This window comes from Saccostrea echinata, unplaced genomic scaffold (assembly GCF_033153115.1).
Source record: "Saccostrea echinata isolate AGI-Se365-2 ecotype Australia unplaced genomic scaffold, CSIRO_AGI_Sech_v1 ptg000001l, whole genome shotgun sequence".
In the NCBI taxonomy this organism is placed as follows: Eukaryota; Metazoa; Mollusca; class Bivalvia; order Ostreida; family Ostreidae; genus Saccostrea; species Saccostrea echinata.
The window spans coordinates 52,095,159-52,121,548 of NW_026889750.1; the positions used below are offsets into that span (position 1 = coordinate 52,095,159).

Consider the following 26,390-nt stretch of genomic DNA (forward strand, 5'->3'; position numbering starts at 1 on the left):
GCATGGAATCTGAAACCACAGACAGCCGAAAATGACACCCCACCCCTTTAATCATACCAATCCCCCTCTTTCATGCATCATCCACTCTATGTCTCTCAAGAGAGGTGGCGAAATTTTCAAATTATTATGCTGCTATTCTTACAAATGGTTTTCTACCTACATGTACTTAATATTTTTAACCCAGTTTCAGATTATTGTGAATATGTTATCTTGAATTTTCACGAGTATCTTTTGGTATTGCACACTTTTCATTTGTACCTCCATGGTAGATATGATTTATATTCTTTCATATTACAATATTTTAATGTTATTAAATATAATCATGCTGAAATAATTGTATATGCCCCCTGAGGGCCCTTGATTGGTGAATAAATAAATATGTAATATAATTAAAATCCCATTTCTTTGGACATATTTACACATTAGAAGTAGTTTGAAGTTAGGTCTACTTTTTTTTTGCTGACGAGGATAATTAACAGGGCCCTAGTATATGTGCTGACTTGAGCACATACTTTTGCTGACTTGAACACACACAGGGACCTAGTTTGAGTTTTGTTGACTCACAAGGCACACACATATAGGACCCTAGTATGAATCTTCTTGTTTTGCCAACATGATCACACACAGGGAGCAATTTGAGTTTGTCTACTTGTTTTTGCTGACTTGAGCACACAGACGCTATAGTTTGAGTTTAGACTTATAATTGTTTTGGTGACTTTAAATAGCACAGTGCCACACACCATCACACACTCTGATTATAGTATTTTGCTTAAAAAATTTTTTTTTGGTTTGTCAGATTTTTTGGGGAACTTGTCCCCTCCCCACTTTTGAAACCGTTGCTACGGGCCTGCCCTATGAACACACACAGGGACCCCTAGTTAGCTCACCTGAGCCGAAGGTTCAAGTGAGCATTGTCCGTTTTCTGTCGTCATCGTTGTAAACTTTTACATTTTCATCTTTTTCGTCAGAACCACTGGGTCAATTTCAACCAAACTTGGCACAGAGTATCCTTGTGTAAAGGGTATTGAGGTTTGTTGAAATGAAGGGCCACATCCTCTTCTAAGAGGAGATAATTAAGATATACAGTAGTGAAAATTGGGTGGGGTCATTTAAAAAATCTTCTGAAGAAGAATCACTATGACAGAAAAGATGAAACTTACGTGAAAGCTTTTTGGGGTAGTGTAGATTCAAGTTTGTTTAAATCATGACCCCCAGGGGCAGGGTGGGGCCACTATGAGTATTAAAAGTTTTACATAGGGATACATAGGACAAATCTTTAAAATTCTTGTTTTTAAGAACAACAGAGTCTTCCTTAGTCATATTTATATGGAAGCATCCTCAGGTAGAGTAGGATCACGTTTGCTCAAATCATGACCCCGGAGGGTAGTTGGAGCCACTATGGGCGATCAATGTTTTTCATAGGAATACATGGGGGAAAATCTTTACAATTCTTTTTTTCTAGAACAGCTAAGTCATGATTAGTCATATTTATATCGAAGCATATTCAGGTAGTGTAGATTCTTATTTGTTCAAATCATGACCCCAGGGATAGGGTTTGGACACAATGGCCAATTTTACATATTATATAGGAAAAATCTTTTACAGTCTTCCTATTCAGAAGAGCAAAGCCATGATTAGTCATATATATATAATCTAAATTTTTTTATAGAAACAGATTGCATACTAGTATTGAGAAAAAATTTGCTAGCTGATAGAGTTATTCAGGTAAGCGTTGTGGACCATGGGCCTCTTGTTTGAATTTAAGCCTACTAGTTTTGCTGAATTGAGCAAACACAAGGGACCCAGTTTGAGTTAAGGATTACTACTGACTTGAGCATACGTACAGGGATCCTAGATAACTGAGTATAGCTTATAGGCCTACATTTTAGCTATTTTGAGCATATACACAGGGATCCTAGTTTGAGTTTTAGCCAACTTGTTTTGCTGACTTGACAGGTACCCCTGGCAGGTTTCTTTTTTTCTGTCCTGGGAACGCACACAGGGACCTTAGTTTGTATTTAGACCTACTTTTGTGTGTGTGTGTGTGTGACCTGAGCACACACGCAGGGACCCTAGTTTGAGTTAGGCCTATTTGTTTTTTTGACCTGAACACAAGTTTGAGTTAAGGCTTACTAGCTTATTTGGCTGACCTGAGCATTGCACATCTATAGGAACCTATTGAATTTTTTGGTATGTTGAAAAGCTCACTTAGTTGCGCCTGTAGCACAATTATATGTTAATTGTGATGTATTACACGATGTATTATTCCCCAAGATACTAGTACTTTACAAAGTCTAATGTGATAATAAAATATTACCATCGTTTGAAAATCAATGTTAACCTTTCACTGACGCTAAAATATGCCATCAATGACCTCAGCTAATGAATCATAGAAAGTTTGATTCGTTTCCTAAGAGGCAATTTCCAAAAGGCTGCAGTTTAGTAAATGGTTCCATAACCTTGACCTTCGATACCTATTTCATGCCAACCATGGACCTTGTAATAAAATTATTACAACTTGATCAGTGATCACCAGAAAGCCAATATGGCTATGTTTTTGACCTTGCAGTATCCATGGTAATAAATAATACACATTGTATTGCCTAAGACAAGTTTGATTGTGTTATTTGTGCTAATGAGAGGTCATCCAACGAATATGAAAAGTTGACAGACTGTAAAACCTTTTTTTTTATCATGTGAGGATAAATGAAAAATATCTGAACTGATGGTTTTCACAAATTTTATTTTCAGATTAACATTTTTAATTAAAAGACACAAATTTTTACATTTGACCTGTGATTCAAGATATTGCCAACATTTTGAAAGCCCTATAGTAACCTCAGTACTGAAAACTCAAATCATGACAAAGTCTTGATAGCAAAAATGTGTGCGAAAAAAGTGATTTTAGTTTTGTCATCACAAATTACAGAATTATGTACATAGCTTAATTCTCATCTTCAGAGAGAAAAAAATTCCCACTCCAATCTTTGAGGTAGTCTTACGTCCTAAATTCTGCAGACTTAAATGTGGAACATGATCAAAACATACATAAATAATTGAGCACTATGAATGTAACATTCAGCATGCTTACGGACATGCGGCAAGTGAAAACCAACAAAAAATACTCCACAGTACAAAACTGGCACATAGTTTATAGACCTCCTCAACATTTCAAGCTTCTGAAAGACAGACATAAGTATACACTAGTTACATCACATACTGATACATGTAGTGTAGAAAGGATTGCATAGGTGTTACCGATTTAAATAATTCACTGGTTTCAAATCAATATTAAATTTTTTTGAAATTTCACTCAAATATGCAGGAAATCTTGGTCTTCATTGTGCATTTTTTTTCTGTTGAATTAAAAATAAAACAAGGAAAGAGCATCAAATACATTTATTGATTTCTTCAAGATCAGTGTTTTAATGCTCACCATCTTGGACTTGTTATATATAACATCATTTAAAGCTATGACCCACTGACACAAATAACTACAGTACAAGTCTATAGTGTCACACGATTCTCTATCCGCAGTTCAAATCAAAATTTGGAAACATTTAGCACTAAAAAAAACCTTGAAGCTGCACAAAAATCTTTTTATATAAAAAAAATCTATTTTGTAAAATGTAGTTTGCAAAAGAACTTTTACCAACATTTTCAAACATGTTACATGGCATTTAACTCTGTGAATGGATTTTTTCTAGTGAGACAACAGAAAACGTTTGAGCATTTACACACACAAGAAAAAACATTTAAACAGTGGCAATGAAATTTATATATATACAATAACATCCATAACATAATAATTCTTTACACCGTCAGTAACAAAACAACAAAATTGAGGAATAATTATATAACTGACATCTTATCACTAAATGCAACAATCGCCAACAGATCTCAACCAAAAAGAATCAGAGAAAATTCTCCTCTTTCTCTAATACAGTTCTCGTACAGCACTTTCTTGTGTATTTACAAATGGAATCGGACTAATTCACATCATCTAAAGCACTACTGTAATATTCACATGAAGCTATACTTCTACTCATAGTGTGAAAGCACGGCACTTGATTATGTACAAAAGCATCATAAACTATATACAGATTACAAAATTTTTCACTTTTTAATAAAGTATATTGCACAATTTCCTATTAAATATTGAATATGAACAAGATTTATCAAATCTACACTACTAATACACAACGTCATTAATGTGTACTATGCACTATAAAATATGGCATATTGGATATAAACCATGTAACAGCAGATAATATATTCATACACAGAAACAAAATATATACCAATGGTAAGAAACTTGTACAGGAAACATGGAGACCAAATATAAACAACAAATTAGTACATCTGTCAACTCTAATTAATGCAGAGGGTAGTTAAAAACACGGAACATAAAATCTTTCCAGAATTCATCAGTTGTTTGGAACAACTCTCATGTCTGGAGTTCACTAATGGAATAACACAACCTGATTCTGAATGCCGTGGGAGTCTCGTACATGGATTTCACGTGTGATCATTTTTCACGGAGAATTTCTTCGTGTAGAGGCCCCCTTTAGGGTCCCCCGCCTCGACTTTGGAAATTACACTGTTAACATAATCTGTGGTATTTCCAGCCACTTGAAGAGCTGAAATGAATTTAATTAAAATTTTGAAACATTTTTCATGGACACAATAAACTGTTTCAAAAGTATGTTTTCAAACTTTCCATTTAACTTCAAATTAATTTTTAAAAATCTTTGCATTTTGCTATAACAACTTTTCATCAATTTTTTTAAATTCTTTTTTAATAGACTTCTGCATATGTCATGAATATATGATGCTACTTACTTAATTTTTCTTTGATTAGACTTTCTAGACGAGTTGAGAATTTTAGTTGAGGACCTTTCTTGATGATGAAGTTGTGAAGATCTTCTTTAATTGTATCAATGACACCTAACAACTGTTTGTGTTCAATGTCAAGGCCGTGAAGCTTCACCTTGTTTGCCTCGTGCTGCGCCTTCTTCTTCAGTCGACACGCTCTGTAAAAGATAATATAAACACAAACTCAGATTTTATATCTATATATTTAAAACATGGGCCTGAAGGGGAAATAGCTGCTGTGAAAATTTGCCTCTGGGTTAGGGTTAGATATCATCTTTATTCTTGAACATATAAGGATTCAAAGTTTCTCCATTTTTTTTTCCTTCCCTTAAATGCAAACTATTTCATGGCGAGTCCTTACCTAGATGCCAGTTTATTTTTCTCCTTCTTAGACTTGTTTCGTGTGGAGACAGGAAGTTCACTGAGTGGAGCAAAGCTGTTGATTTGTTTGTTTAGCTTTTTGATCTGACATCCAATCTGAACAAGTTTCTTTGGATTGGGGGAGACGTCGTTTCCATCTCCTTTTCGAGCTTTCCCTCCATGACGAATGGTCGTTCCAAGCTGAGAAGCTGAAGATGAATCAAACACTGGATCTTCAAAATCCTGGACTTTGTGGGGGTTTTCATCCATACCAAATCTAACTCTTTTCCCCTTGGGACCCTTGGATTGGATGTTATATTGCCAGAAGAACTGGTCCTTTCTCACTTGCCGAGACTCGCGAGACGATCGTCCTGCAGTCCATTCCTCTTGACTTCCTTCCGAGTCTGAAATTAATCACAACGATCACATTTTATAACTGAAATTCTAACATTTAGAGTCCATCTAAATCAACTTAATCAAGATAGTCATTTAGTTACTAAACCATCTCCTCTTTAATGGTATCTCACTCCATTATTTACATTCATACTTAAATAACAGTCAGTGACATTTTAATTTGTTTTTTTTCCCAATACTTTTGTTTGTCCAGATGACAGAAAATAAAACAAACCGTAAGACTTCCCACTAACATAAACCTATTAAATATTTCTTCTAACTGACCTGAATCTGAGAAGTCATTAACATCCGAGTCGGAATCAGAATCGTCAAACGAAGGTGCTGACCCAACAGAATCTGTAAAAGGGGAAAAAACAAATGATAAATAAAACAGAAAACAAGTCATCTATTGATAAACAAATACTTCAGTTAAGACAACAAACAAATAAACAGCCACACTATTAATTTTGTTCTTTCCTTGTTTACTTCATCTTGTGTCTATTTACATCGCTGGGATTCTATTTTTACTCTTATTTACTTTGTTGACCCAGTTACAAAATTAAATTATGCTAAGTAACATTACGTTAAATATGCACAAATTTTGTCACATTTAAAACATGCGAGTTATCTTCAGCTCAAGCCCCGTTATATCTATTGGTTTGTAATTCAGAAAAAAAAATATGTTTGAAATTTTTCTTTTTACATTAAGCAGTGGCCTAATGTTTCAAAAAACGGGTATTTAGTGGGGAAAAAAATCTTCCTTTGATGAACTCCATTACAGAACATTCTAGATTAGAACATATTTGCTTTACAATTAATTTGCCTTAAGGGCAAATCTCCCAATGATTAATGAGTATATTTCTATCTCTGACAAGTTCAGACTGGTATAAATTTAATTTTCTATCCCAAAACAGCTGTAACAGTTGAAGTTAAATTAAAAAAATAAAAAAGAAGAGAGGAAAAAAGAGGGGAAATTATATTCTTTTTTTAAAGTCCTATAAAATCTATTATACTCAGATGAGGAATTTGATGACAATCTGAAAGTAGGTCAATCACGTGCAGGAAACAGACCTTTAATTCATTTACATAATGAATCGAAAATAATCTATAGAGTTCAGTCATGTTTATGCTTTAAAAAATCCGATTGAGAGGAGGAAGAAATCGATCTGACTTGTGACCTGTGTTTACTTCTACAAGGAGATCTCTTTAACTTGAATGCTATACACCTGATTTAATAACACGGTTCGCATGTACTGAAGGTGTTTGACCTTTGTGCATAACCTTTAGCTAGTGTCTACCAGCTGTTAGACTGGCACATAACAGAGAATACCTATATTGTGTTCGGGTCAGTCAAACTGTCGCACTCCTGTACTGCTGGGGTGCTTAACTAATCCATCATAAATATTGATAGTTTTACAATTTTCTAACAAATTACCAATATTCACAAATTAAAGTTTTCCCTGTTACATACATTTGTGGTCCATTTCTATTGAAACAAAACAATTTGAGCATTTCTTCTAAAAATAAATTGTTGAAAAGTGCCACATAGCAGAGAGCTCTAGTACGCCTGCACCAATGTAATGAATGATTGCTGACTCAACCAGCTACAGGCAGGTATAAGACTTGGGCTGCATTAATTTACATGATGCCAAACCACATGATGGTTATAAGGCTAATAAGGGAAGAAAAGTAAAATCAAACTAGACCTGAATAATAAATCCTGGTATTTTGGGGGAATTTTGCAGATTTTTCAAGAGAGACTACAAGGGAGTGGACCACAAGGGAGATTCATCATTCGCATTCTAAACATTCCATACCAAAGTATCACACTACATTTACTGTAATAATCATGTGCAAATTAATGAATCTCATTTTTTAACTTGTAAGAAATTAATCCATTAATAAATGACTGAGCTGCACCTTCTTATTGAATATTTTATCATACCACACCCTAATTTTAATACTCAAATCTGCCAGTATAATTATTCTCATATAATTGTAAAAAATGTCCTCTACCCAATATAAATAGGCATGGTTTTACGAACGATAAGCAATTTTATTAGAACTTTCTACCGACGTCACCTATACCAATAATGCCAGTATTATAAAAATCAATATGAATTTGTGGGATCTAGCTCTGAGCCGTCACACACGAATCCAGTTTTAATTACGTCACATTGCTAAATTAAGAAGTCACTACTAGGCTGTTGACACATTTCATCTACCCACCTACCGCATTTATTTTTTAATCTTGAAAAAATTCCACAGAGAAAGACGATCAAACTCAATCTCCACACGGATTTAACTTAGATATTGATGTAAAATGGTGTTAATTTATCACTTTCCTAAATCCTTTTTTAAATCTACGTGTTAGAAGTCAAGAAAACTGTACAACGTCCAAATGCATTATATTTACTTTAATGATAGCTTTATTTCCATTTTCTCACATTTCTTTTGAAGTTTTCTAGCACATGCACTCATTTAAGCTCTACCCTTTTCCATACCAAGTAACTATAGACCTTGACATTTTTCCAACCTATACAATTTGCACTGCAGGCCTCTTAACAGACCAAAACAATGAGGAAAGGTTGTTATACACTGCATATCATCTTGAACTCTTTACTGTTTTTCCCTATCTCCTTCAACCATAATTATGATGATATTTCATATTTCACAGTGTAAACACCACCTAGCAAGGGTCTATGGTTATTGAAAATTATGAAAAGGAAATGGAGTAAATTAATACAAAGCTTATAAAACTTGTTTCCAGATCCTAGCTTTCCAAGTTCCCACTGCTATATTTATAAATGTATGCTTTTTTCTGATAAAAATCAAATGTTATTTAAGATGGTATTTACCGAGACTCTGTCGTGTACACTTTGGCTGAGAGGGCACCTGCTTCTCCTCAGGGTAGAGCAGTTGTTTTATCTCCTCCCACTTCCTGTCTACAGAACTGGAAGACTCCTCCTCTGGAATTGAGGACCTTTTACGTTTTCCCGGACTCAGCTGAGGAGGAGTTGAAGTTGGAACTGTGTGTTCGGTGTTCGTCACGGCAACAGAGGGCAGTCTGACCGAGAGAAGCTGCTGTAGGGTCGTGCTCGGTGCAGTGGATTTCTGTGGTGGTTTGCTAGAGTATGACGATGCACTCGAATGTCTCACACGGGCCCCTTGAAGGGGCCTTTGCTGGTAATTTGGTAATTTGACATCACCAGACAACACTGCAGAATCTTTTTCCTGCGAGGGTAATGTGGCAGTCCATGTTTGAGACACTTCACTTGCAGAACTGTGGCGGCCACGGTCCCTTGAATTCTGTTTCGTCTCACTTCTAGTTCCCGAATTTTCCACATTAGAAAACGACTGCTGCGCAGCAGAGAGCAACAGATCCAGTTGTTGCATGCTTTCTTGAGAAATATAGTCTGTGATATTACTGATATCCATCATAGTATTTTCTTCAGAAGTTGACGTGTTAAGTTCGGCCAGGGTTGGCTCGAACACCTCTGTTTTGACTAGATCTGTATTACATGTCTGACTTTCGGAGTTATTTACCCATGTATTTTCAGAAAATGTTCCCGAAGTGGTGGTAACAGCTGAAGTTCCCACAGGCATGGTGATGTCCAGGGAGTTCTCGTACTGCGATTTCAGATCAAATTGCTCCTCGTTCAGAAGGCTAGTCATACTACCATTGCACGAGGTGTCATTAAAACTCTGCATGTCATTTTTCTCCTGTTCATAAATACACAGAGAATTAGGACTAGATGCAAAGATGGCAGAGTCAATATCCCCACTGACTCTATGGTCATATATGGGTCCATTCAAGTAATCACCACTCAAGAAATCCATATTTGATCTGGGCTACAATACAGCAAAATAAATATATATATAAACAATGCTGATAAACTGGCCAGGTCCAAAGTTCCAGAATATACTAGAAAATTCAAGCTATATTCCAATTCAAAATCGTAAACATAAACAATCGACAATTAACTACCTATCAAATATGCGACAACCTGTCAAATTTAATCATCTTATTCTTGTTTACTACCAAGGAGTTAGAAGTATGCAAACAAACAGCTACACGTAACAAGGACACGTTTTTTTTTAAATATTTTAATGGGCAAATATGGACAAAAATATTTACCCAAGCAAGCATTTTTGTCAGTGCCAATGTCATTTCATTTTCTTAATTACAGAAAAAACTTGTTTGCAGGTTTTAAAATTTTCTTCGAACAGTCAATTTCAAATGTTCTACTCTAGATTAGCTGTACTTATACCTTTGATAGCTTACAACAAAATTGTGATTACAGTTGCAACTTGCAAGTTTATTTATCTAAAGAATAACTAATTAACAAGGATAGTCTTTAAGCATTCTCATACACAATTCCTTGATTAAATTCTATTTCAGAGTAATCCATAACTGTGAAGCTATGACTTGAGGTCATTCACCTCCAAAGATAAGGGGTCGGATGAGGTCAATGACCCTGTGAACCTCCTGTTTGCTGGGCAATAGCCTAATGGCCCTGTTATTGACCAGGTGAATCGTTATTGACCAGGTGAATCGTGCATTTTCAAGTATTAAATAATCATTTTTTGAATTGAATTTTAATATTCACCCTGAATTTTTTTTTTAAATTGTACAATTTTGGCTTAATAATTATTCATTTGAATGTGTTTTATTCCTCTTCAACAGAACAAGTATACAGGTACTATGAAACCTATAACACTAAAGGGTCATAGTTGTTGTAACCTTTCTGCACTGACTTTCTACACCGTTTTGGCTACAGATCTTTTGGCTACAGATCGTGATATTATATGATAAACATATTGAGGCATTACCCTATCAACTTTGCTTCATACATGTTACCAGATAATCATTGAAGAATTACTGTGTCCTGATTTCATCAATGTTTTTAGTCTAATTTCATGAAATGACAAATTCCAGAATAGAAAACTATAAATATCTACACATAATATGCTAGATAAAGTTCATTCTTCAAGTCAGGTCATGTTTGTTTATTCTAACACAGCAATAAGTTCAGCGATTCAAAGCTAGACTGGTTCTTACCAACAAGAGAAATCATTAAAGTATGCAAAATATGCATTACAGGTATTCAATCATTAACCCCAAAAACAATAATTTATAAAGGTTCAATCATCATTCATTTTTTTGATGTTATAGTGGAAAATTTTTTGGAAACTTCATCAACACTGTAGCAATAGTTTTCGAGTGTGTGAATCACTGAACTTATTTATTTAATGAATTAAAAATGCATTCTACCTTAGATGTGCCCGTCTTTGCCCCTACTGTCATATGCTGTGACGTTATGTGTGTATGTTGTCTGGATAAGATAGGGCGCTGTATCCAAGGTGACTGACCTTGGCTGCTCTTATTAAGGGTCTGTTTGCTTCTTGCAGCAAGATGAGGTAGATTGGAATGTTTGGTCAAGCAATGTGCCTCTGTGCTGATTTTTGGAGTGATAAAAGCTGTGCTGTTTTGATGACTTGAATAAGCACTTGATTTGAGCAGTTTACTGTTGTGGGTATACTGTGGTAAACTTTGTAAAACAGATACACTACAACAAAAAATTTAAGAGATAAATGTAAAAATGGAATTTATTGCCAAAACTAAAAAAAAAAGATTAATGAAATAAATATATATGTGAATAACTATGCTTGCTATTTTGATAATTCCCAAGCTCCCCTCAAATATGATGTTGACAACAGGTCATAATAATTAAGAAATTTCTGCATAAATCTCAGAATTCCAGCCATACTTAGAGTATGTGAATATCTTTTAATGTGCATTTTTCTCTTCCCAATTTCCTTTCTCAAGGGGGAAAAATTTCCAAACAACGTCCAAATAGAAAAACAAAATTTCATCCACACACCAAAGTGTATCACCGGATATCAGATATGCAAGCATAAGACCACTGATTCACACAATGTCAAGTAGATTCAATCCTTCAAAAAAAAAAAATCTCCAGGAACAGAAACTGAAAAACACAACTTACGTGTTCTAATACCCGTTCAACATTGAAATTGGTAAATAACTCAATGGGCCTTATATATCGAGTAAACAGTCTAAAAATAGCACAGGGAATTTTCCAGAACATTACCCAATGAAAACCGGATAAAACTGGGTCAAATAGTAGTAAACAACAAATACAAGAAAAATGCAAGGTCGACAACAAAACAAAAAAAACAACTTGTTGGTTCCAAATACCACCTCAAATTTTAACCTTTGTCTAAAACTTCAGACAAGTGAAAATATTACACGGGCATAGCTAATACAACATCTAGAACGTTCTGTCAGTGTGTCCATACCACAAGCATTCGTCCTTCCGATTGGTTGACAATCACGTTCTTAGTCACGTTTGAGAAATAGACGGTCACGTTTTCCAGTGATCAACAAAATAAAACACTTGAATTACTTTTTAAAAACATTTTTAACTGAGCAATCCACCAAGACACCCAAATACAATTTTATTTTGAGCATTTCAATGAAAATGTAGGCATCTTCTTGTAAATTAATTTAGTTATTAAATTATATCATACTAAATTAACGATCATGAAGAAAAAATGACAATTGGTCACTAGTGTGACTAAGAAAAATATCCCATGCACTCATAATATAAATTACAGACTATCATTACATTTGACAAATGTTTGATTTAATATTGCAGTTAAAATTATCATCCCCCGTTCCAAATAATACTTTGCTGAATTTCTGCAAGATCAACAGGAAAAATGACAACCCCTGGCCCTAAACTCAAAGACTGAAAACAGACAAGTTAAAAGTAAAAAATTACATTTTGGATGTCTCTTATTATTTAATTCCATGAATATGCTATATCAATAAAATTGTACAATAGTGTTACACTCCCCCTTTCTTTTTTGAGTAGCATGCACTTCTACATAGCCTTTACCTGTTTTCAATCACGTGTACAACCTGAATAAACATATTTTCCTACTAGCTGTCTTGCAGTCCGTCATTCTACTTAACCTCTCTAGATATTTTCAGTATTCTCTGTATGTAATTTAATCCAGTTCTTGATCAACACTGGTTCTTCATTGTAAATTACCACTGATTTATAACCAGTATTGTTTTCATTAATAAAAATAAATGCCTACATCACATTTTATTTCATTAATTTTATTTTTTTTAAATGACAATCTCCCTTGCAATCACAGCTTTAATATTAAAGTAAGTTTGATAAGGAGGGTGTATTCCATAACCTCATTAGGTTTCAAAAGGTGCAACCAAAAAAAAAGTACATATACTTCAAGTTATATCTCATAGTACCTCAAAATATATTTATTTAAAAAAAAATGATATGAATGAATTTAGAAAGATAGCCATATATATATGGAATTCATATAATTCAATTCATAAAAAATAAAAATCAAACAACTTCATACATTCAATTTAAAAACAAAGTAAAGTTAATATTTTAAGTTTCCCAAATAATTAAAGCTTTAATTAAAAAAACAAAAATACACTCATTTCAATTTTACTCTTTTTTTTTTTTTAAATTAATTCTGTTCTCTTTTTTAAATAAAAAGGCTAGGTCATGCAGTAAAACAATAGGCAAATGCCGAAATGAAAACGTTCCTTGACGAAGTTTTTCAATTTAAATATTCTTGTAAAATCACGGAATTTGATTTAAAAGTTTACCCCTGGGAAGGCGGAAAAGAGTTCCAACGCTCCAAGTGGGATCGCCACGGCATGCGATGCACGTTTGTATGAGTAATTGTTGGAGCGGACCCCACAGTGGCGGAATAAGTTTCACACCCTCCATTTTTGTAAGCCATGCAAGTGACACCGACCGGTGAATTGGCAACCATGTCATTTATATTTTCTAAGTCCACTTTTTATATAACAATGTGTCGTTCCTCGACACTTATAAAATATCCGACTGTCCAATCAGTTACTTGCGCGCCCATCCTTATATCTCACACATCCACGAATGATCACAGTTACTATACACATAGTCGTCTTATAGTGTATTGTGGCTTTGACGTAGACTTGCTGGTCCTGTGACATCACCAAATGACAATTTACAATGCAGCAGGTATATAAACATACTCGCCTGCGGGTGGCAGAGAGTCGAGTCGATTAAGTCTCATTCGACGTAAACAACATAGGTCAGAGGTCACGCACTAATTATTGAAAATGTGGTAATGGAGAAAAATTGTTGATCAGCCTCATCATGCTCATTAAAATAATATCTTGCTATAAATACCAGGGACGCCATGCGGATAGTGTATCAAAAAGAAACATTTAACAATGAAAGATTTCATCATGTCCTGTTGCACAACACTCTGGCATGGCTCAGGAGGGTGTCCTAGTTCAGAAACAGACAATGAAAGAAAAACCTATACCTACCTACAAAAATGAATTCTGTCCACTCTTTATATCCTTTAAGAATGAAATAACACGATGACAAGTTTACACTATCGTTATATCACAATATTTTTCACGTTTCTCTCAGTGTTTACCCAAATTTTCTTCAACCATCATGGAGTTTGTTTTGATTTTACAGAAAGTACGGGAAACTAGTCAGTAAACTCGTGACTATGACGTAGAGAAGAACAAGGCCAATCAAATTTGAGAAATGTAAGCGAAGAGGAGGGGCCAATCTTTTAACATCTCAAAACCGAAATAGAATAATATTCAAAAAAATATATTTATTTTGTTACCTAAGCGTTCGTATAATGTATTACATGTCAAAGATATTTTGTGGTTTAATTTTGTAAATAGAAATTACAGTATATCTTTTTGTTTTTCTGTTTTTGATTTAATCAAGTTAATATTATTCTTGTGTTTTGATAAACACCCTAAATGATTGACGGTTCCAAATATACATGTGACGTCAAGAGTTATTATTTGGCGACCCGAATTGCCGCTAAATAACGTTCTAGAAGGAAATGGAAGCCTAAGCCAGCATTTATCGAACCGTACCACCAATCACGCGAAGCTGCATTTCAAATGCTTGTAAACAACTAAACAAACATATTTGCGAAGACTACACCCACATAATCTTTGAAGTGTTTTGACAATTTAATTACAACTGTCAACTTTAATTCATCCGAAGACCAATAACTCTGCATTGTCAGCAATAATTTAAATAAGTGCATGCCATTCGGGCAAATCACAGTTGTCCACACAAGTTATCAGCCACTCATATGCAGAATGATCTATAAATGACTTTTGAACAAGAAAATTCCCTTTACTTCGTGTCCAACTCCCAATTAATTTGAGCATGAAACTTTTTTATATAAATATATTTATTAGTCTTCAGATAAATATAGAATTAAGATTTAAAATAGCAATTTTTTTGAACCAGCCAATACTTTAGTTATTTCTTCTTTTTTTTTATTCAAAGGTGTTGGATTTTTTTTTTGACAAACATTTACATGTTATATTTGACTTGAGTTACATGACTGAAATCTTTGTGTGAATTTTTTAATGCTTCTTAAATAGAGAGTTGTCGCTCCTTTGCCTTGAATGCAAACAGCAGTAAAGACGGATCAAACTGTCTCCTAGACTAAAAAATGTACGAGATTTATACTGAATTAAATTTATGTTCCAATGGAGTTTGACTGGATTCCCCTCAGACTTTTTCATAATATGTATACTCAATTTGATTTTTCGAAGATCACCTCTTCTCGTGGACTTGGTGAGTTCAGTTCTAAATGGATAGATATACTTTCGACGCAGGCTTTGTGGCAACGCACTTTGAAAAAATTACACACTTTGAAAAAAAATTTCAAAGTGCGTTAAAATTGGGACAAAATCAACGCACTTTGAAATTTTTTTTCAAAGTGCGTTAAATTTTGGACAAAATCAACAATATTTTACGTAAAATAGATGAAAAAATTGAGATAAGCTTTCCTGAAAAAAAATCACGCACCCTATTATATTAGAGAGCCGCATAACCTATATTCAAAATGTATCCACAATGATTCCTCAGAAAAAATACATTTTCTTGGTAATTAAAACATGCTATTTGACTTGTCTATCGTTTTTATATCAAATTACAGATTTAGAAGTATTCTGACTGCATAACTTTTTTGAGAAAAAGTTATTAATGAACGAGGTAAAAATTTCAGTCGAGTGAGTAGTGTGGCTATAAAGGTTTATTTTCTTCCCGTCAAATAAATGAGTCAGCCATTGTTTCATAGATGTTCACAATAGATAGATAGATGAATATGATAGAAAAAATAGATGAGAGAGAGAGAATTTTCATGGTATGGAAAAATCATAATTGCTCCCTTTTCCTTAAGAAAAATACGATGCTTTAAGTCACTTATCGACAACTACATCTACCGAACTTATTAGAGACTGGATAAAATTTAAAAAAGGAAAAAAAAAAAGAAACGAAACAATCATTCCTCCATTATTTCTAAGACCCATTTCCCTTTTATAACCTTTGGAAACAAGACAACTCCTAAAAATCTTTAAAACGTCTATATCTCAGATCCTGACGTCATCATCGAAAAGTCTTTAAAACGTCTATATCTCAGATCCTGACGTCATCATCGAAAAGTTATACAACCAGGTTCAAATAATCATTTATCATACCTAAAATTTGCAAGAATATTGACCAAATCGTGCACATTTTTTTTCAATGTGCGTTAATATGGTCGATATTAACGCACTTTGAAAAGAAATATTTCTTTTTCAAAGTGCGTTAACGTGCATGGTCCCAAAATTAACGCACTTTGAAATTTTTTTTCAAAGTGCGTTGTAACAAGGCCTGTTCTAGGGAATATAAAAATTCCCGCTTTTCTATTCTTTGCCATATAGAATTGTTTATTGTAAGAGTAATGCATAAATTTTTGCCATGTTTAACTGTTTATTGCCCGGTAAAAATGGTGTATAAAACTCTGCCATGAAAACGTTTCAGATTGTAAAAAAATAATATTTAGATAGTGCATAAAAATTTGCCATGTCTAACAGTTTATTGCAAAAATAGTGTAAACATCTCTGCCACGAATAACTGCGTATTGTAAAAAATAATATTAAGTGTATAAAACTTTACAATATATATCTGTTTATTGTAAAATATAGTATTAAGTGTATAAAACTTTACAATATATATCTGTTTATTGTAAAATATAATATTTTGTGTATAAAACTTTACAATATATATCTGTTTATTGTAAAATATAATATTAATTGTATAAAACTTTACAATATATATTTGTTTATTGTAAAATATAATATTTAGTGTATAAAACTTGACAATATATATCTGTTTGTTGTAAAAAAAATAATATTAAGTATATAAATCTTTACAATATATTATACAATTATGGACTCTTTCGGTGGTGAATATGGTTTGTTATTCACCAGAAAAATATCAATATTGACCGAGGCGAAACCAGAAAAATATCAATATTGACCGAGGTGAAGCCTCGGTCAATATTGATATTTTTCTGGTGAATAACAAACCATATTAACCACCGAAAGAGTCCAAAATTGTTTTATTTTATAGTCCGGATTTGAATAAATAAACTGTTCCAATCCAGGTTATACCAGTATAACTTGGGTAGCCATTAAATTCATTCCTTATAATTTAATTTTCTATCCTTAAGTGTAAAAAATATGACAATTTCTCCTTCAAAAATGCCTTCAAATTGTATGTATTTTACATGTAACGTCAAGCAGATTGATACATTTTTGACGTATAAGTCATTGTGACGTAGGCATCCCAAATTAGGCAAAATTATACAATTTATTCTAATTTTTTAACCCAATCAAATGACGCGTTACAACCAAAATTAAATTATATGAAATATATGGAGATAACGAACAGTATTCAAGCTCAAAAGTCCATTAACCAATACAAAATAGGAGCAGAGAAAACACGGACCTCCAAACATCAGAGGTGGGATCAGGTGCCATGGAGGAGTGAGCATTCCCTGCCGACCGGTCACACCCGCCGTGTGCTCCTTGTCATGATCGGGAAATAACGGAAAAATCCGTCGACAATTCAGTGTGTAAATAATGGCCTAACAATTAGTGTGAAAAACGTCAGTCAGCATTTGACTCAATGATAAATTGTATTTGCTGACAAGGTAATTGTATCGACCAAAGAACTTACGAAATGATGACTTTCAACGAGACAGCTGATATTCTTGTTTCATTAACTTATTTGTCAATAATTTACCTCGTTTTAGAAATTGTACATACGTGCTCTTGCGTATCGAATCAACTGAGAGATATAAACCCCGTATGCAGGTGATGAAGGCATATTGCTGCATAAGTAAGGGAAGTTGACGATTGAAAAGTTAAAGTCATCACGTTTATCATAAAGCTTGGTTGTTAGATTACCATTAACGTCTTTTTCAAGTAAAATATCCAAATATGAAACAGATGTGTCAGACTCTGTGGTATCTTTTATCTCAAGTTCACAAGGATATATCGTATCGACATAAGAATGGAAATAGCCATTGTTAATTGACAATACGTCGTCGATATATCTAAATGTCGAGTTGAAGGCCACAGCAAGTGTTTTCTTCTTTCACGTACAAGATTTTGGACAAATTCTGCTTCATATGAATACAAAAAAGGTCTGCTAATAACGGGGCGCAATTGGTACCCAAGGGAATTCCAATAGATTGTTGGAAGACCTGGTCTCCAAAAACCACATAGATATTGTCAATCAGAAACTCAAGCATCTTTTTAATGTCAACTTCAGAGTACTTGTGTGAACAATCAGAATGTTTTTTAACAAAATAATTTTGCAAATGACCAATGACAAGGTAAGTATATTTACGAGTTCCATTTTTATTGAAAAAGCAGCTGTCAATGATATCAAAAAGCCTGACTTTAATTTCTCGTGGGGAATGGTTGTGTACAAAGTTGAAAAGCCGTAAGTTTTTAAGCTGTTGATGTTGGTAAAATCTTGTGATTTCTGTTTATTGTAAAAAACAATATTAAGTATATAAAACTTTATAATATATATCTTTTTATTGTAAAAATAATATAAAGTGTATAAAACTTGACAATATATATCTTTTTATTGTAAAAAATAATATTAAGTGTATAAAACTTTACAACATATAATCTGTTAATTGTAAAAAATAATACTAAGCGTATAAAACATGACAATATATATATCTATATCTATATATATATATATATATATATATATATATATATATATATATATATATATATATATATATATATATATATATATATATATATATATATATATGTTTATTGTAAAAAGAATAATATTTAGTGTCTAAAACTTTACAATATATGTCTGTTTATTGTAAAAAATAATATTAAGTGTATAAAACTTTACAATATATAACTGTTTATTGTTAAAAATAATATTAAGTGTATAAAACTAACTTTATAATATATGTCTGTTTATTGTAAAAATAATATTAAGTGTATAAAACAATGAAATATGTGGAGATAACGAACAGTATTCGAGCTCAAAAGTCCATTAAACATTACAAAATAGGAGCAGAGCAAACATGGAGCTCTAAGACATCAGAGGTGGGATCAGGTACCATGGAGGAGTGAGCATCCCCTGCCGACCGGTCACACCCGCCGTGTGTTCCTTGTCATGATCGGGAAATAACGGAAAAATCCGTCGACAATTCAGTGTGTAAATAATGGCCTAACAATTAGTATAAAAAAGTCAGTCAGCATTTGACTTAGTGAAAGATTGTATTTGCTGACAAGGTCATTGTATCGACCACAGAACATACGAAATGACGACTTTTAACGAGACAGCTGATATTCTTGTTTCATTAACTTGTTTGTCAATAACTTACCTCGTTTTAAAAATTGTTCATACGTAGAGCATGCTCCAGCGTATCGAATCAACTGAGAGATATAAACCCCGTATGCAGGTGACAAGGGTATATTGCTGTATAAGTATGGGAAGTTGACGATTGAAAAGTTAAAGTCATCACGTTTATCATAAAGCTTGGTTGTTAGATTACCATTAACGTCTTTTTCAAGTAAAATATCCAAATATGAAACAGATGTGTCAGATTCATACAGGGAAAAGTTTATTGCATGGGATGAGAGCTTTAAAATGTACTAGTAATTCATCCTGGAATAAACTTTATCATAAACTGGGATGGGAGTTTTAACATGTACTATTGGTACATCCTGGAATAAACTTTATTATAAACTTGGCGTTTTAACATGAACTAGTAATTCATCCTGGAATAAACTTTATCATATACTGGGATGGGAGTTTTAACATGAACTAGTAATTCATCCTGGAATAAACTTTATCATATACTGGGATGGGAGTTTAACATGAAATAGTAATTCATCCTGGAATAAACTTTATCATATACTGGGATAGGAGTTTTAACACGAAATAGTAATTCATCCTGGAATAAACTTTATCATATACTGGGAAGGGAGTTTTAACATGAACTAGTAATTCATCCTGGAATAAACTTTATCATATACTGGGATGGGAGTTTTAACATGAAATAGTAATTCATCATGGAATAAACTTTATTATAAACTTGGCGTTTTAACATGAACTAGTAATTCATGGAATAAACTTTATCATATACTGGGATGGGAGTTTTAACATGGACTAGTAATTCATCCTGGAATAAACTTTATCATATACTGGGATGGGAGTTTTAACATGAAATAGTAATTCATCCTGGAATAAACTTCATCAAATACTGGGATGGGAGTTTTAACATGAACTAATAATTCATCATGGAATAAACTTTATTATAAACTTGGCGTTTTAACATGAACTAAAAATTCATCATGGAATAAACTTTATCATATACTGGGATGGGAGTTTTAACATGAAATAGTAATTCATCCTGGAATAAACTTTATCATATAATGGGATGGGAGTTTTAACATGAACTAGTAATTCATCCTGGAATAAACTTTATCATATACTGGGATGGGAGTTTTAACATGAACTAGTAATTCATCATGGAATAAACTTTATTATATGCTGGGATGGGACCCTTAGATGTCAGGAAACAAAGACATGAACTTGTTCTGTTTTACAAGATATTAATGGACACACCCCTAATTTACTATTTGAAATGACTGAACCTTGTCTAGTTAATATAAATCATAGTAGCGATTTTGGGAACCAAAGTACAAATTTCCATATTACGAATAACTTATAGATTCCAGCAAGAATAAAATTTGGGAATGATTTATCAGATAGCAGAAATGCATCATCAAAAATTTATTTTGAAACGATTGAAGGGATAACCGTATGTTAAAACAATCTGGGTCTTTAACATAAAGAATGGAATCCATTTTTTTTTTCTAGAAATTTCTAAATCTCTTTTGTTGAACACTGTACATGTATTTTTTTTCAGTCATAATTTTCAATAAGTGATCTAGAGAATAAATTGAAATTGATTTATATATATAATACATACCTATGTTTAATCATCAGCCTATAATTTTAGTATAATGAGATTAAAAAAAAACTAGACCTGTCATTAATATACAATAAAGACAAAATATCCTTTTCATGAGCAAATGATTTTACAAATTATATGAATTGGTATTAATGATTGTTCATTATATAAAAGAATGAGTTCTACAATATTATAACTTAAAGTAAATACTTTGAATTAAGAATAAAAGAGTTAATTTCATTGCAACCCTTAATATGAATGTTTTCCCTTATTTTAGGCATTTTTCACATAAGGGTTGACAGGTGCATAACTAGATTTTCAGGACTCAACATTAACGTTCATTTATCCGATTTTCCGTATCCATTTCATATTCTGATCGGACAGGTCAATCTAGGGGCACAGTTGTTATCAAATCAAACAAATTCAATATATAACCGTAAAATTTTAAAGAGACAGAAAGTGTCAGCTGTCAACATCACATATTCATATCATATATCTAACAAAGTTTTGATTGACAACTTCTAACCAAAGTAAAAAAAAAAGAAGGATTATTCAAGTGATGATAAGAAAGTTAAAGATAAAAATATCTATGAACAGAAAAGAGATAAATAATTCCACGAAACTTGGAAGTCAGAATAGCCGGAAATAGTGTATGACAGGAGTGATCGAGACCAGGTTACAGATAGAGCTACTTTACATCAATAATGTTTTTAATTTCACATTTAAAAAACTGTCTATAGACAGATTTTATATAATTATTATGAATACTTCAGTCTTGATAATTAACGTAGAACCTACGTCATATGACGTCATTGTCACTCGTGATATGAGTTATATCAAGGATTTTTGAAAAGTATATTTTAGGTAATTACTCATATAGCATGACTCAAAATCGCTAAGAAAACTGGAGGTCAGCGTGCATCTTACTGAGAAACGGTACAATGAAATATATGGAGATAACGAACAATATTCAAGCTCAAAAGTCCAGTCAAACAATACAAATTAGGAGCAGAACAAACACGGACCTCTAAAAACATCAGAGGTGGGATCAGGCACAATCAACTTGACCTTTTTGCACTTAAATTGTAATTTTTAGATTAATCACTTTTAGTAAATATAACGATAGCGATAAATATAATCTTATTTTTATGTAAAATAGTTTAAAAAATATTTAATAATTAAAAAAGCCTGAAAATTAATGCGCGTTAAGTATTATATGCCCTTTTTGCACTCAAAAATATCATATTTTGGGTATTAAAAATTAAAATAGGCAATAAAATATTTTCTTGTACCAAGCTTTTTATGACTTTAGTGCTGATCAGTTGAATGTATCGTGTAATTTAAAATAAAGAAAGAAAAATTTGGGGCCAGTGATGTAAATTTTGAGAAATTGGTCAAAATATGCGATTTTCAGGCGAAGAACAGTGTCATTTTTTAAACTTGACTTCTTAAGTACATTTTCATTTTTGGCAAAGACTTTTGAGTGAATGTGGGCCGTGATTTGAAAAGTTTTGAGTGAGCACTACCTTGGCTGAGGAAACTTGGCATGTCAATACATGTATGTAATCACAGCAAATCTGTAAAATTTGTTTTAAAACCTCTATAATCTCAATATTCCTAACATATAAAAACGAAAAAATTCTCTGAGTAAAAAATATATAGGGTTAAAGTTCCAAGATATCAAATCAAACAAATGTATTTTTTGAACAGTTTTCTTATACTAATCCGTTTCCTTATTATTATGATTAAGATCACAGACCCTTATTAGATAGTTACATAACACGGTTTTAAGCTGCTTAAAAACTAATATTTGAAATTGACATAAATGATGAATTAGAAGAAATCATGTCGATTCACACAAATGAATGACGTTCTAATTATACAGAAGAAATCTAATGGATTTGTACAATGTGTATGTATGAGAGAGAGAAAAAAACAGCAGGATATGATTGAATTTACAGAAAAAATAATTAAAGAATAAATACAGGAGCGGTACAGCAGTAACAGATATTAATACAAAGTTGAGAAGAAAAGAATAACAATGAAAAAAAAAGACGCTTGCTACATACACTTAAGAGAATATGCACAAGAACATACCCATGGGAGAGGGAGTAGTGAATAGATACTAAGGGAAAACTGATTATATAAATCTCTTGGTAGCTACAATATATTTTTGGACAGATTTAAAGATCGCAACATTTTCTGCCAATGGAAGATTTTGGTCACCAAATAATAATATATTGGTGTTGATGTAATGTGGAAGTGTGTAAATAACTCTATCTCTGAGGTTTTCAAAATGAGGACAATGTTTGTTTCTTTGTTTGTTTGTTTTTTAATTTTATAATCAGTTTTTAATTGAATATTGTATGATTTGCATTGTTTAATTATTGAAATATGTCATAAAATCGAATCTTAAATAATAATTTTGAAGTTAGAGACTCTAAACAAAATATTCTCAAAAGCTGACGAGTGATATATCTCTGATTGCCTCAGCCAATGACAATACACAACTGTGATAATGTGAATGACATGCAACTATTTTGAAGGAATGCCAAATTGTAGGAAATCTTCAGTTGACTATTAAATAGTACAGTATCTTAATGATATGTCGTCTGAGTCATAGATCTATAAAAATTGTGTTTAATATTTGTAAATCTTTTATAAAATGATGTGTATTCATTTTTATAATTATTTGTTAATTATTCATATGAATTTTTAATAGTTCGTTTATAATAATAATATTTCGCTAAAATATTAATTTCTATAATAAAAAAAATTACATTTTTTGATAAATATTCACAATGTAAATCTGAAAGTAAGCCAAAACATTCATTTATTCATTAAATCCTGTGTAAGTGCAAAAAGGTCAATATGAGTAGTATTGATAAAAAAACTCTCTCATTAGTTTGCGGGGAAAGGTATATATTTAAATCACTTTTCGTAATCATATAGGTATGTTCTTCATCATATTAAGGATTGAAAACACTGTCACAAAGACTTTTGATAAATATTTACAAATTTAGGGTTGTAAAGTGACTATAAAATCCTTTGAAAATTATTGAGTGCCTTTGCCTATATTTGTTGAAATATGGATTTCTTTTACGTCAATTGAAAAAAAAGAATTTAATTTAGAAAAGTTAATATTTCTAACTATTGTTCAGTTAATAAACTATTTAAAACAAAGACGTTTGAAGAAGTATTTTTGTGATTTTCTATGTTTTCCTTATGACCATGCACCTCTAAAAACGACTGAAAATTAGTCGCAGTGCAGAATTATCATTATAAATTGCAGCGGCTGCACTATATTTAATAATAGGAAAACATGCCATGTACTTGTAATTTTCATTTTTTTGTCCAAAGTCGTACAAGTCCAAATGCATTCTGAAAAGTACCATTAATGGAAACTTGTCCAACGGACAAGTGGATATTTTAGTTAATGTCAAGCCCTGATTTCTTCTTTTGAATTAGAGTTGCAAAAATCCTTTCTTCAAATTTTGTGATACTTCTGGCTGTACTAAACATTTAATACACAGATCTTCCTCTTCCTTAATACACACAACTTCCTCTTCCAGGTAATGGGGTAAACTGATAGTCTGAGTGTATATTCTGTTGTATAGCCCATTTAATGGATCTCAAATTTTGTCTAATTAGAATAAGCAATGGTACAAATAAACCTTGCATAAAGATATGTGAGTTTATGTTTTGATTTTAATTTTTTAAGGGACAAGAAAATTAATACTTTTTTTTTTGCTTTAAGTTATCGATAATCTAACCCATTTATAAAATTTACTTCTTCAAATGAGAAAATATTAGTGCTTTCACATCGACTATAAATTCAAAGGAGAAATATCATTATTCTGTTAGGAGACTAGCTTTTTATTTGTTTTATTTACGTTTGTTAGTTATTTTTTTAAGTGGGTTAAATGATTTATTGTTTCAAGTGAAATATTGTCTCGGAACATTTTCAATCTTAGTGCCTGTTGTCTGGCTACAGACCCCGGCATTTTTCTCTTAACTTTCTATATCTTCACCTTACAGCAACCAATACAGCAAGCACATTTTTGCTTAGGAAAATATATAGTTTTTAGTAAGAAATTAAAAGGAGTTTAGCGGCCTCTAATGTAAAAAAAAAATGCTCTTTTTACGTTAAGGATGAAATTTTTTGAAACAAAGAGTAGCAGGTTTACCTTCAATCTTAAAAGATTACAAGAAAAATAATTTTCTATCATTAAGTCAAATGCTGACTGATGTTTGTCATACATATTGTTAGGCCATTATTTACACACTGAATTGTCAACGAATTTTTCCTTTTTTTCCCCGGTCATGACAAGGAGCACACGGCGGGTGTGACCGGTCGGCAGGGGATGCGCATTCCTCCATGGCACCTGATCCCAGCTCTGATGTTTTGGAGGTCCGTGTTTGTTATGCTTCCAATTTGTACTGTTTAAAAGGACTTTGAGCTTGAATACTGTTCGTTATCTATATATTTCATTACATTTAGGGTTGAACAACGTCATTTCATTGTTTTGAAGAAATGTGGCCAATAAGATACAGGGCTTGATATTTAATACATAAAACTAACTGTCAATATTGTCAGATCGATATTTCACAGATCAAAGCAGGGGATACCTACCTCAAATGAACACCAATAATGATGTCTTCGATCCTCAGTATCAAGCACATCATTCCCTCCAGTTTTTCTTAGAATACAGGAAGCAGCCTCCCTGAAGGTTCGGAGGTTTTGTACTGCCAGATCGAATCTGCTTTTATGTTATAACCTTTTCCCTGGATTTATCTTTGTGAGACACTCTCAATTTTCTCTCGTTTCCACATTTTTATCTTGCACACTTTCTTTTAAAAAATTCTCCTTTCCAGATTTTTGAAGACATTTCTGAAGTTCACTACCCTTTTTTCAATTTTTCCTCTTTCCCCTATTTTTGAAGACATTTTGTGCACTATCCTTTTTTAAAAAGATATTTTAATTTTCCTCTTCCAAGTACATATTGTATGATCCCGAATTCAGCCTATAAATTTCTATGGAGAAAATCACTATGGAATCGTTTCCGAATGTTCATTTTATTCATTATAGTATTTTACTAATCATGCATTCACTATGGTCCAAAACCACACAGGAAGATTAAACGCAATCACGTTGTTTAAACAGCTCATCTGTTAAAATAAATTAATATACACCAGAAGCCTTACACCTTTACCTTATATAGAAAAAGTGAAGAACATTCTAGATCTAGAAACATCTATTCATTAAATATGGATAATTCTTGAAAAAAAATTCTAGAAACGTTTGTAATGCGCATTTCATTTCTTGAACAACATCAATATGACGGAACTGCATTTACCCTCGGATC

General features: G+C 32.5%; 1 protein-coding gene across 1 annotated transcript; it reads right to left on the reverse strand.

Moving 5' to 3' along the window:
* Positions 1–2,723: 2,723 nt before the first annotated feature.
* Positions 2,724–25,725, reverse strand: LOC133194378 (uncharacterized). Its single transcript, XM_061330346.1, has 7 exons — positions 25,658–25,725; positions 10,904–11,198; positions 8,487–9,480; positions 5,914–5,985; positions 5,237–5,639; positions 4,843–5,033; positions 2,724–4,640 (listed from the first exon to the last, which is right to left on the reverse strand). Exons 1-7 carry the CDS (start codon positions 25,708–25,710, stop codon positions 4,519–4,521), a joined length of 2,130 nt encoding a protein of 709 aa, XP_061186330.1. The 5' UTR covers positions 25,711–25,725; the 3' UTR covers positions 2,724–4,518.
* Between the last annotated feature and the right edge of the window lie 665 nt (positions 25,726–26,390).